We start from the raw sequence: 14,112 nt of genomic DNA on the forward strand, positions 1-14,112 counted from the left end.
ATGGCGGAAATGGTCGAAAGTAAATCAAAGCAGAAAGCTAATAAGAGCTCTACATAAGAGGTGATCTAAACAGAACAACAAACATAAAATACGTGAACTAAAACAGATCAAGGAAACGCATGGAGCGTTCCCGAACGATGAGTATAAGGGATAAAATTAGGGCAACGCCGCATTTGTGGACACGCGACACGCAATGACATCGGCAACGAGCTGAAATTGTCGCCGAGACGTCCCGGCACACTGACACACTTGCGCTAACCAACTACTGAAATAGCAATTGCATCCAACGTTTTACTGCACGACAGGGCTTCTGCACATCTACGTTTAAATACACTCAATAGGTTTTAATTTGACTTACTAGTAACTAGTAGATCGTCTCGTATAAAGACATAAACTCTGATGTAACTAAACAATCAGCAACACAAACAAAAACAAATGGAAGACATGAGAAGAGTAAGCTGCTCTATCATAGAAATAAATTCAATTTCATAATTCGGTAGGTAGTGTTTAAGGTCGTTTCGTATTGTTGAACTGATCGTCCATCAAGGTCTTTTTTAATATAAAATTAATATGTACAGGAAAATACTGCTTTAGAGACATTAATCATAAAGTTGATAAAATAATTCAGGATCCTGAACGAATCTAGTTTGTGAGCAAACTTCACAAGGAAAACAGGTGCGATTTGGTCTCGAGACAATAACTTGTTGCGGATACAAGCCTAGTTCCGTTTATGCATTTTAGATAACACGTATTGTAATGTGCAATTGTGTACCTGTTCTAGGCAATAAAGGAATCGACCAATACATGTCCAAACTGTAAACCTGTACCATTGAATCTTAAGTAATAAGGTTTGTTTATCTTAAACCAGCTTTTGTAGAACACTCATTCAATCTATACTAATATTATAAAGCATATGAGTTTGTTTGTTTGAACGCGCTAATTTCAGAAACTACTGGTGCGAATTGAAAAATTCTGTCACTGTTGGATAGCCTATTTATTAAGGAAGGCTATAGGCTATATAATATCATGCTATGATCAATAGGAGCAGAGCACCATTAAAAAAATATTTCAAAGACTGGATAAATATGACGTGTTCTCTCTTTTGTGACGCAAGCGAAGCAGCGCGAGTCAGCTAGTTAGAAATAAATTCTCCTTTTCAAAAATGATCAAAGGAATTGCTTTTAAATTGTAATTTAATCTGTGTGGTAATTCTATGCAATGCAACAATTTTATCAGTAGAATGTATCAGCTACAAAGCTCCCGCATGACATAATATAAGGTCACTATCGCAGTAAATAATTGACCCACATAATCCACACTAGGTCCAATCAATGATCCCCGTGCGTATTGGCCGAGCCTTATTTAGGTCGACTTGCAATTGGATTTAATTGTTCAATATATTAGCGTAATGTGTTGCGTGTTATTAAATTAATGTTTCCTTCACCGCAACATATGGATCAACAGATTTAAGGTTTATTTTTGAGATTTGGGGCGGACCAAATGTACATGACATCTCTGCAGCAGTCCTTTGGGAGAAAATGGTATTGACCTTTTTTTCCCTCTTAAACCTGGTTCGTCGTGTTGTTTGATTAAATACAATAAGTAAGACATTCATATCCAATTTTTTCTTTTCTATATACTTATATCATCTTCACGGAAGCAATCATATTATTTAGATTTTTAAAGCGTAACTTTAAAATGTACGAAAGAGTTATTTAACTTCTTCTACGAAAAGTAAATGAGTTATTTACATACTTATATCAAGTATTGCTTCAATATTTTACAAAGATAATCCGATTGTTGGATTCAGAACTAAAATACGATTAACATTATCTGTTATCGCATAAAGATATATTTAATGTAACAATTACACGTCAATTTGTATGTGCCTTGGTAAGTAATACTAAGTAATAACTAGTAATGAGCTTTGCAGCGCGAGTTCCGGCGCATTTATATTCCTGGACCAAGACTAAACTTGTAATATAATGTTTATTAATATTCTTATAAGTTGCATAATAAATCTTAACTATAATTACCTAGTCATATAAAAAAAACATATATGTTTAAAATCCTAAGTCACAGAGAAAGAAAAAGAAAAGAACACACAAACTTGTTTTAAGATCCTTTGCAAACGAAATTGTAAACATTTTGACTGAGGAAATTATTTTGCCAATACCTTTGGGAAAAGGCGTGAAATTATGTATGTCCCTTTGAGAAAGTACGCATTCAAGTCAGAAGTTGTAAAAAACCTGTTAAAAAAAGCCCATTGGTTGAAAACGGGGGAGAGTCAGTAATTTCGAGTCGAATGCTATTAATTTGAAAGTGCATATCTCATCATACGCATACAATAATATTTTGGTAAATGGAACAGTGTATAATGATAACCACAACTGTGTCAACCTTCCCATTAAATTAAATTTATTTGTTATTGCCAGTGTTTATTCTTTATACACATATTTACAGCATCAGGGTTTCCCCAGACAAAGTTACTTGCATGTTTAGTTTTATTCTCTTCAGAGCAAATACAGCTACGAATTCTCAGAAAGATGACCGAAAAAAGATTAGCACATCGCCAAAACATCTTCCCAGCTTCATCAAATTAAATGAAAGACAATCTACAAAGGATTGCGACGCCACATACTTTATGACACACTGATCCTAAAACGCGAGATAAGAGCTCAGAGACAATTGTCTGTATTTATGCAAAATGGAACCACACGACAAATTTTCATTTTAATTTAACATGTTATAAGGAGACTACCCGATTACGTTAGCCTTACCTGGTACTGGAGCTCTCCGTCCCCGGAAAAAGACCAAAAGGGAGACCCAAGACCACGTGGACAGAAGTGTTGCGGCATGATATGAAGGCATATGAGGTTGAGGTAGACGACGTCAAGGATAGGGCCCACTACCATATAGGACCAATAGCCAGAAGAGAGAGAGCGGAATACTAATATAAAAGTGGTGTAAAACTTTAAACGAAAAAGAACGACACGATTTTTGCCTCAGAAATAGGGTTTACAAAAAGCATAACAGAACGAACTGCAACTAAAGGATTGACACGTTTTTGTAACACCTTTGATATCTGATATAATACGTATATGCTGTGTGGTTCCTTTTTACATAAATACGTACAATAATTATTGTGAAGGATACATTGAATGAACGTAACGATAAATAGCTGGCCCACATAATACAAGCGTAATTATTCAATCTTTATCTAATCGTTAGCAAGTTCATTTACTGTGACGTTGACATAACATAAATCTGTACTAATCTATACTAATATTATAAAGCTGAAGAGTTTGTTTGTTTGTTTGTTTGAACGCGCTAATCTCAGAAACTACTGGTCCGATTTGAAAAAATATTTCAGTGTTAGATAGCCTATTTATCGAGGAAGGCTATAGGCTATATATCATCACGCTACGACCAATAGAAGCAGAGTACCAGTAAAATATATTACAAAAACGGGAAAACTATGACCCATTCTCTCTTATGTGACGCAAGCGAAGTTGCGCGGGTCAGCTAGTCTATACTATCTGGGTGAATTATCGAGAGGGCACGTGTATGTTCTAGTTGTGGACACAAACAACTCTTTTTATCAACAATGGCCTGTTGAGAGGAGGTCACCTTAGTACCTTTAGTAAAGTGGGTTCAGTTTATAATGCAACTGAACTACATAGGAATGTGACTCTTCTTGTATTTAATTTGCTGTTTAATTATATTATTTGCAGAATATGGGTTGTTTTAATCGTTTCGCCGTGTCACTAATACGTATTTAAATAGGTAATAAGCTTTTAAAAGCAAATAAATCTTGTAAAAGAATATAAATTTGCTAGTAACAGTACAGCAGGCATACCTAATATGTAGTTTCGAAAACAATGAACAAAATTTTACAGAATTGATATAAGGCGAAGACACAGTGTCAGCGATTTAATTATTCCAACTTCTATGAAATAAAACTGTCCAACACATGTAACATATATTGTGGAATAACACAAATTCCTATAACTCATCTTATTTTATTTACCTACTTTAATAATGAAATCATTAACCAAAAAGTCTTGAATTTTCGAAAACGATGATTAATTAATAATGATGTAATGACAGAAAACAGCATAAAAATCAAAAACAAATTAATAGATTTATGAAATACAGATTACAGACGACATGACCCAGAAAACTACTCCATTCTTATAAATTAATGGCTGCATGAATTCACCTGTCATAATAAATAAACGGAATTATAATATAAAAATCGATATTTATGCTAACAAAAATATTATCGATTATTAAAAATCACTACACTGGAAAATCAAATAGAAATCCTTATTTATTATAGTAATCAGAAGATATCTCAGAAATTATATAAAGTTTAATAATAATATATGTAGCTTCCGCTCTTTGACTCCGTAGATAAATTTCACGTAAAAAACGTGTACGAAACCGACTGAAAAACAAATTTTACTGAAAGTACAAGATATTTTTGTTATCATTTTGAATGTTTTGGAAATCACCCACTCAACGAATATATTTTCACAATAACGGCCAGTTTCTTCATCAAAAGTAACAGCCAAAGTATAGGGAAATTAAAAATTACAGCCAAATTTGTTTCTTAACGAACTGAAATATATGTCAAAAAGAAGTCCATGATTTTAGCTATTACTTTAGATATTATATAAAAAGAAACTGGCCGTAAATCGCTCCGCTCATCGCTTTCAGTGGCGCAATGGAAGTATCGCATGTCGTCAATCGCACCGGTGCAGTCGTTAGATACGACGCAGACACAACAATACATGCATAAAGCCCTACACTTCTGTGCACCTCTGTACTCCACACCCAAACACCTATTGTTTAGTTTTTATGCCTGTTATACAAAAGCCATTATCCGTTTATTGTTTTTTAACGTTAGGTACAGCTTTTATAAGCGAAACGAAATTTATGCCCATAATAACTAATACGCAATTCATGTGAGAAATTATTACGATTTAGATAATAGTGACTTCTCTTATCAATGTAGTGCATGCCGCTGTACTTGTAACAGAGTGATGCTTCGTACAAAATGGCAATTAACGTCAGTGCAAGCTGCACTCAAGTCGATAGTTAATTACGCAACGCATCAGAGGGCGGCCGGCAGAGACGCTCGTGGGCGGCGCGGTGGGCGGCCCCTATGATTTATACACTTTTACGTACCGATTTTATACGCAAAAATTTACAATTGAACCAAACGTCTTTATCTACCCAGAAAGTTCTGACGAAACAATTATATTACCAAGCCTCTCCTGTCACGGAACACGCCCTCATACCGCACCTGGTTTTTATAGAGTTAATAGCTATAGCAATAAATATTCACTCACCCATGTAGAGAGGCGATTGCTTGCTACCGACGTTGTCATCTACGTAGGGTATTCCAAGCGTGGCAATACCGGTCTGACCGACGCCCACCACCAGCAGGCAGATGAATAGCCACGGTATCACGACCGCCGTGATCGAGGACCGATCGTCCTGACCCTGCTTGGACTCTTCGTTACACAGTATCGAAGAATTCTTGAAGGAGTGACAGACCGGCGCGGCGCCGCCTCGATGCGAGTCCATGTGCACGCCGAGCAGCTTCGTGCCGTACAGCAGATGCGGCACCACGCACCCGATCACGCCCACCGCGAGCACGAGCATCATGCACGCGATCCACCGAGGCCGGTGCCCTCGCCCCGCTAGGTACGTGAGGAATAGCGCCGTACATATTTGTCCTATCTCCGTCGCGGCTAGCAATGTGCCCGTCGTCTTAGATTCTACTTTAAACAACTTTTCTACTGTTGTCGTCACACTGACGAAGTATGTGAGGAACATTCCCTGGAGAACCCAGCCCGACAGAAACACGAGCATGAACACTCGTGTAGAGTGAAACGCCGACCGCGGCCCGAGCGGCAGCGGCCGCGGGGCCGTGTGTTTGCAGTCCAGAGATCCATTGTTGTTTCCTGTCGCTAGACGTTCCTGTTCTTCTGGTGTGGCTTCGACGCCTTTCATGTCGGCGTCCTCGGCCGCCGGGCCCGGGGGACCCGCCTCCCCGCCCGCTGTAGATACTTTAGTGACAACGCTCGCCCTGTAACAATTGAGAAACAATCATTTACACATGTCACATGGTTCCACACAGCGTACACATTTTGCTGCAGCCGACTCACGTCATAATCACAAGCTAACCGCAACTGGCACCGTATAACACACAACCCCTAAGTAAAGTCTATGTGACCGTCGAAGCGCAAACGAAATGCACGCAAAACTTCAACGATGGCGACGCTTCCGGTTAACGGGACCGAAATATAAAGAATGATCGACGATCGCGAAACCAAGAAACGGGTGCGACACGCGTGTGGCGCAGAACACTCGTACGCATAGTGTATTGGGGAGTCGTTCACCCGATGCGCCGAGCAGAGGGATGTTGGAGGCTGCGTGCGCGCACCCAGCGCGGCGGACTGCGACTGCAACATGCAATTACTGGCACAGCGCAGTGCACCCGCTTCGCCCGCCCCTCGACTTCTCTCCACACGGGGTTTTTATTGGCCGTCTATCCGTTTTTTGTGCGGCACGCATTTACACACGATGAAAGCCGTCTGCGCGCCGCCCTTCACTGAAGATTCCCTCTCGTCTCGACACTACGGAATGTCTTTGTCTCATTGCTCCACGCTACGATTTGAATTCACGTTAATTTAAATATAAATTAGATGTTTAAAAAAAGTTTACTCACTTGTCAAAACGTTCATTTAAAGAGGAACTATTTGCAAAATACAATAAAATCGATACCAACAGTTGGTGGCTTCAAACGCTAGGTTCGCAATAAAATCAGCCGTAGAATATTAATGTGATCGACTCATACGGTTAACTGGACTTGCGAAACTCACCGATGGGGGCCGATGACCACGGGCGACACCGACCACGACGCACTATTGCACTCCGCCGACCAGTTCCAGTAGCAAAGCTTTATCAGATTCTATTAATTGGCAGGATAACGTTTTAATATCTTTAATAATAAACTATATTTAGGGGTGAGCCCAGACGACCCATTTTTTTCACGTCTGATGATAAACTAAGTGCACTGTAAACTGCATTCTGAGATAAGCTCACAAACTTGTGCAATGGTCGAGTTATCGACCAAATGCTATCGCTTTAGTGATAACGGGACGCAGCAAATAGACTACTAGTGAAGCGGGTTACTGCCCAACCAACATTATACACTATCTCAAATGCCAGTACTGGTTGACCTTTACAATAAAACGTTTTAAACACAATCTTGTTTCTGAGAAGAATCATCTGTCTTTGATATGCAGCCAAATTTATAATTTATCTTCACTTACTCATGTCGACCACACCTTGCGATATTAAAATATTTTTTAAATGACATTAAAAAAATCAGCGGAGCGTGCTGGAAAACGAATGAGGCATAATTTATTAAAGAAAAATACGTGAAACTTAAGAGTGTACAAAATATTGATGAAACGAAGGCAATAAGTCGAGCGTAATAGATCTGAGAGTAAAGTGACTCGAGTATGTCCTAGGCAGCGTTGCGAGACGACACGATCTAATTGGCGGCAATATTGTATGAAAGTCAACCCCACACAGTCCGTACAGTCCGCACAGTCCGCACACGCGGACAATCACATCGACATCGAAGGCGACCATACGGGACCGGCGACTGACGATTTATTTAATCTCCCATCGCGATTGAGTGCCAATGAATCATATAATGCGAGCGCCGGACAATCTATTGGCATAAATTGAATAAACTATCGTATCAACGCAACATCTGCGTATAGACGATGATATTTAAATTAAGGACTTGTGTGGAAATCAGATAAGCTAGCTAAACGCATATCGGAATACAAAAAATTGCTTAACACCGTATCCTCACTTACGATTCAGTGACACGACAGAATGAGCGACGATCGAGAACAGACTCCACGTCAACCCGTATCAAAATATTCATCTCCGAGACATCACAAAAAGATACAGTTCTGTAATTTTCGGAAAAAACAAAGTCTCATACATACGTTTTGAAATTCATACAAATCGAGATTGATACAAAATCAAAAAGTTAAAGAGCGTATAAAAACAACATATCATACATCTTTCATGAACATAATGAATAAAAAATAAAGGATGTAGTGAAATGTCTGGGAAAAATATTTTCGTCGTTCACCAAAAAAAAAATACCCACTGTGTTTGCAGTTTATGAACTGAAAGGTTGAGTGGCGCACATGCACAAATCATAGAGCAGGGTGTACGCTACCGAGGCGGGCGAATCGAAGACGTCTATGATCATTCTATAAGTGAGAGGACAACGTGCGCGGTCAAGGTGAGTGAGCAGATACCTGTTGTCGATGACACTGTGCACTCAACATTAATCTCCACCTTAAACCCAGTTAAATAACGTAAGGTACAATTTACAATGACAGTAGCCGCGACCAATGAGAAATACACTGCTAACCACCAGAGAAACTACATTATGAATCTGTGCAAGGACCTAGACCTAGTCTAGATAAATGAATGTGCCATTTAAACTGACTGAATATAGCAGATGGTATAGGGTCGGTTATAGATCACGTCAGGTGTCAACGGCTAAGGGCTATCGCGATGTTGTGCTACTAACACTTAAATACAGAACAAACACTTGTTCCACGAATACAAATATTGATAGTTTTACATGGAAAGCAGATGTACTCCCAACTAGTCCTGACAGGTTAGTCCCGACGACATTTCAAATATTTTTATATGATTATACTCATAAGCATTTATTTATTTCACTTTATATGAATACACATAAAACTGAATTACATTTAGATACGGCTACAAATTTCTTAGAGCCAACGATTTATTATTCCCAGTAAACGGAGATACATTTTACTTATTGAAATAATTTCCATTTTACGTTAAACAATAAAATGAACGCAAGAGGATATAATATAATGTTACGAGCACTAAATATCTTGTAACAATGTTACTACAAACGCAACTGACATATTAACAATTCTGAATGCACAGGTTTATTAATCAGAACCGGTCGCTTGTAGTACCGAAAGTAAACATACACCGAGGTGAGTGTTAATAGTAAAATTAGTTGGGGTCTTAATTAAATTAAACCGGATTCAGCCCACTGGCTATTAATTAACAAGATTCATGGCTGCACTAACTAAGACAGCTAAATTATTCCATACAAAACAAATGATGAATTACTTGCAAGCAAAATATCAACATGCAGCAGAATGGTTTTTTGAAAACTACATGTAATGCCACCAAAAACATTCTGTAAAAACCTCAAGTCTCGCCGTAAAAAGTTGTGAGATCTATACAATACCAAGTCGTTTAACTTATTTAGTCTCTACTTAAAGGACCTTCTGGCTTAAGTTATTATGTATGTTATTATCATGCCAATTTAAAAAAAAATACCTCTAAAACAAATAGACCGACCTGGCCATCGCATGATTTGATTATTAGTATGTACCACACTACACAGCACGACAAGAAGTTAATGGTCCTGAAATGTTTATGGCGAATTTGTGTTTTCTTGCGATGACCAAGTCGATCTATTTGTTTTAAAGGTATTTTTTTTTTAAATTGGCATGATAATAACCTACGTAATAACTTAAGACAGAAGGTCCTTTAAGTAGAGACTAAATAAGTTAAACGACTTGGTATTGTATAGATCTCACAACTTTTTACGGCGAGACTTGAGGTTTTTACAGAATGTTTTTGGTGGCATCTCACTTCTTTTTGTAGAGCGAACATAAGTCCAATTTGTATGGAAAGACGTTTTTTTTTCATAATTCAACATATTTTCCTATGGGAATGTTGTTCAATTTCATGGGCTAAACACCCTTACCCACCCTATACCCCCTCCCATTATGCCTCATATTGTAGGTACCTATTAACACCTATTTATTTTATTTTCTACAGTAATAATAATTCATTAACTGCAAATCTAACCTTGTAATCTTATATTAACTGCAAATCTAACCTTGTAATCTTATACATTTATATGGGATTACAAAGTTATTGTTGCAGTTGGTGTATTTAGAAAACTGGACCGAAATTAGAAAATATTAAATTTTTCCCATGATTAAGACACTAAACCCTATTTGTATTCAAAATTTTAAGCTTCTAAGTCTGCTAGAAGTACCTTAGACTTTTGATGATCGGTGAGTCAGTGAGTCAGTGAATCAGTGAGTGACAAAATTCAAAATTTTAACAAGTTGTAATTTTTAAACCACTGGTTCAAATTGACTGAAATTTTAAATATACCGTGTTTATACAATGACTGATTAGTTGCTGAACATCCAGGCTTCTTGTTTTATCCACAACGAAATTATAGGGGTGTCAAAAATAGCCCGAATTGCTTCGAGAAAAGGATGTTACGGCCGTGCCGCTTTTTTTTGCTCGACTTGCGGGGGCACTTCCGTGCCCCCAGATTAGCACGAGTAAATCATCGCTCTGTAAATGTTTTTATTATGAATATATTAGCATTTAAAATTTATACGTATTCGGTATGCTCGATGCAGATTCCTAGGAGCGAGTTCCAGTTATTTTAATTGAGCACGGTCCTTAAGACCGATCCAATGGTAGTTAATAACGCTTACGAACCTACTTGCGTGACTACCGCTAAGACTCTATTTGCAAATCAAATTCAACTTAATGCGTGTATTAATTTTCAACAGCAGCCGTTAAGTGTCTATGAGACAAATGATTTATATCAACAGATAAGTGCACCGGTCGGTAATTACTCGTAACTTGTAACCAATACCAACTGTATCGAGATTTACTAAGTGATTACTGTAAAGTCCAATGACACTAGTGTTGGCACCGACGACCAAACAACGACGCACCTATTCGATGCACCCAATGAAACTCAATGCAGCATACAACGGTTCCAAAAAAATAAACAGGGATCAATACCATTTAAATATAAATAAATAAAGATTGGAGAACAGATACAAAATAATGAACAGGATCTTAAGATGGACACAGAAACAAAACAAAGCGAGCAATGAATCGAAATCGAAACCCGCCAATAAATAAATGCGAAATAAACGAAAGTCTGATTAAGGGTAATAATTCAGCAAAGGAGACAGGCGTGTGAAGCAAATCTTCCGAGTAGGTGTGCCGACATAAACCAAGCTCTGACAGGAGACACCCCGGGGCGCGCGCTGTCCGGAGATATACTGACTTACTGCCCTCTGCGTGTTGTTCGTAATGGACGCGTGTCGCGACCTTTACTACTTCTTTTTGTATCACATTTACATACAATTGACAATCTTTATCATTTACACAATAGACACGTGGCCAACATTTGGATGTGTCATTACAGCCACTATCTACAGCGGTACTAATTCAAATATTCATGTCTTATTTTGATTAGGTATGCTACTGAACGTATTTTTAAGCTGTGTAAGATATTTGTATTCACCAATAAACAATAAATCTCGACAAGCCCTTCACATGTATCTGTGTAACAAAAACGTAATGGTCATTCTCGGAAAAAGATTAATATGTAACGGCGAGCAGTACAAATCGGGAGGCGATGGTGAAAAACTCCGATCCACATGACCGCTTACTTTAAAACTGACCATCTGCAATTATAATGAACAATTGCACGCGATTGCACCGCACTTTGGACTGTTGCGGACAAAAACTTGATGTATTTGAGTGATGTCCGGCAGCTCGTTGACCAACAGCGGTGTTGTATGTGAGCACATTGCGCAACACTCACATAACCGTGCCTTGACATTGTTGATCTCATACCCGGCGATCCGTGCCAAAGCCATCGCAGGTAGCATGGCGGCCAAAAGGCTCGCTAATCGGCCATAGAATATGAATAGCCTCTAGGAGGATAAACATCTCAATAAACTGTGCGCTTTAGTATCAGAAGACTACACCCTGGTTTATCGTCGCTATTCAGATATTCCACGCGTACCGAGATCGTACCGTCGAGACAAGATCATCAATCAGATCGACAATAACGCCTTAAGTGGTGACTAAATATATGTACGCAAAAAAATTACACGTACAAAGTTGAAATCATCTGCGTAACGCACTTTGCCGAGCAACTGCGTGTTCAAATGAGTGTATCGGGCAAGGTCGCTGCCAACGAATCACTAGTACCACCAATTTGACACTGCTCACCTCCGCTTATTGGACAAAGTGGAACGTGTAAATGAAGAAACGAAACGCTACCCTGTAATCATTTAACAAGCATCACCAATGATGAAACAGATGTCACATTTGAAGGTAAAATCAATTCAAACATCGAGTAGATTATAGACGATGTGATCGCAAGGGTGCTCTCGAAACAGGTTAATGCACTTGTCACAGCATTGAGCACAAATATTTAAGTAACATCGACGTAAATAACTAATGCACTGACGATAAGACGAGGCGCTGATTTATTTTTACACTATACACTATATCTGATTTGTGTAAGAAATGCAAATCGTGAATGTACAAATTGTACTTGAACGTACGTATCTTTGGCTCTCTAGCAAAATGTATAGCATTCCCCGGAAATGATATTTAGAATTAACCAATAATAATTTCATGCCTCTACGTATTATCTGATGTCAGTGTTTTTACTGTTTTACGAGAACCTTTACCCATATGATATAACTGAATATAAATAAATAATACTGGTTATACGACTTACTGCGTTCAAAGTGTTACAGTCAAGCTGACATTGAACAGTCTTGGACGATGACGCTAGCATTGCATCTTATCATACAATAGTTTCATTTAGGTAAAGTCAAACAACAACACTGCAAAGATCAGTCAAGTATTATTTTATTCTACATCATAGTTCAACGCAGAAATATAAACGCACTACAAAATTCTGACGCAGACAATAAAATTACTAAATTGGTTGTATACATATACATACCAACGGTATTATTCCGTCGGTTAAGACAAATAATAAAAAGTATCGATACTTTTTATTCTCGATGTAAAAGGTCCGGTGAAAGTGATACAGCGTGAGTGCGTTGGGCGGGGTGATAAAAATGTCATCTCGAAAGAAACGCCTCCGTATTGGTGCGTAGTTATCGACAATTTGCATACAACGAACACTTGAATTTGCACGGAGAAATCCGGACATACCACTTTTTAATAGCACTTTAAGCTTTTTGGGCACAAAGAGTCAGATGATATTATCTTGGCAGTTTTTAATAACACGATGCTTACTTTGTAAAGGTAGGTCAACATTTTCATTATGAAGATACGTTTTTGGGTTACCTGAGCAGTATTTTTAATTAAAAATGAATTAAACAGCACGGCAACGATTCAATTTAAATTATTTGCAGCGAGTATATTTTCCTTCCTTCGTCCTTTAAACTAGGTCAAACAATTAGAATTAAACATTGTTAATAGAGCACTGATATTGCATCACGAACACAAATATTATTGGCACTCATTAACTATTGAGAGCAAATAGTTAATTAGGTTTAATGGCACAAATAAACTGCGCGTCAATATGTTACAAAAACAATATGAAATCAATTAAAATGTCGAACCCGCGACAGAAATGTACACGCGTACCCTTCCGAACTCAAACTGTAAAAACCTGATGTATAACCAGTTTCGTTTGTCGTAAAGCATTAACAAAAAATCACACACATCTGTGCTTTCTGAAGAAAAAACATAATAAACAACTTTTTGCTTCTACGGGGGTGAGGCGATTTGAAGTAATTAATATATGGGAAGCAACTCGAACAGGTAAGAGAAGATAAGTTTTGTCACCGTGACTTGGTATATTTGTAATGTTCATCTGCAACTGTAATCTACGACACATTCGTAGGAAACTTGAGAGCATTACAAAAAAACTTTGAAAATTAAACATCACCTTGTCTTGTAGAAGTCATAAAACAGCCGCAAGAAAAAACATACTTAAACTCAGAAAGGTACAGAGGTGAAGATCTCACTACACATAAAGTCACAAATATAAAACCCCTTTCAAACGTTAGTGGCGAAGGCAAACAAATAAAGAAGGTGGTTCTGGTTTTAGTTCTCGCCTTGGTCAAACAACTCGGCGGCGGCGGCCACTTCCGACAAGAACACACCGTAGCACAACAAACCAAGAGG

General features: G+C 38.1%; 1 protein-coding gene across 4 annotated transcripts in view; it reads right to left on the bottom strand.

Annotated features, from left to right (window-relative positions):
- LOC142987561 (solute carrier organic anion transporter family member 74D-like) overlaps positions 1–14,112 on the bottom strand; it is a 67,529-nt gene that overhangs the window by 25,515 nt on the left and 27,902 nt on the right. For 2 of the 4 annotated variants that reach the window (XM_076136425.1, XM_076136415.1), the window contains exon 2: positions 5,358–6,100. In XM_076136425.1, coding sequence (XP_075992540.1) covers positions 5,358–6,024 — 667 coding nt within the window. In that variant the 5' untranslated portion in view covers positions 6,025–6,100. Of the gene's footprint in view, positions 1–5,357; positions 6,101–6,179; positions 6,482–6,896; positions 6,916–14,112 lie in introns of those variants that run through there. The other 2 variants (XM_076136434.1, XM_076136407.1) reach the window with 2 other exon arrangements.

Source organism: Anticarsia gemmatalis, chromosome 1, assembly GCF_050436995.1.
Source record: "Anticarsia gemmatalis isolate Benzon Research Colony breed Stoneville strain chromosome 1, ilAntGemm2 primary, whole genome shotgun sequence".
Classification (NCBI taxonomy): domain Eukaryota; kingdom Metazoa; phylum Arthropoda; class Insecta; order Lepidoptera; family Erebidae; genus Anticarsia; species Anticarsia gemmatalis.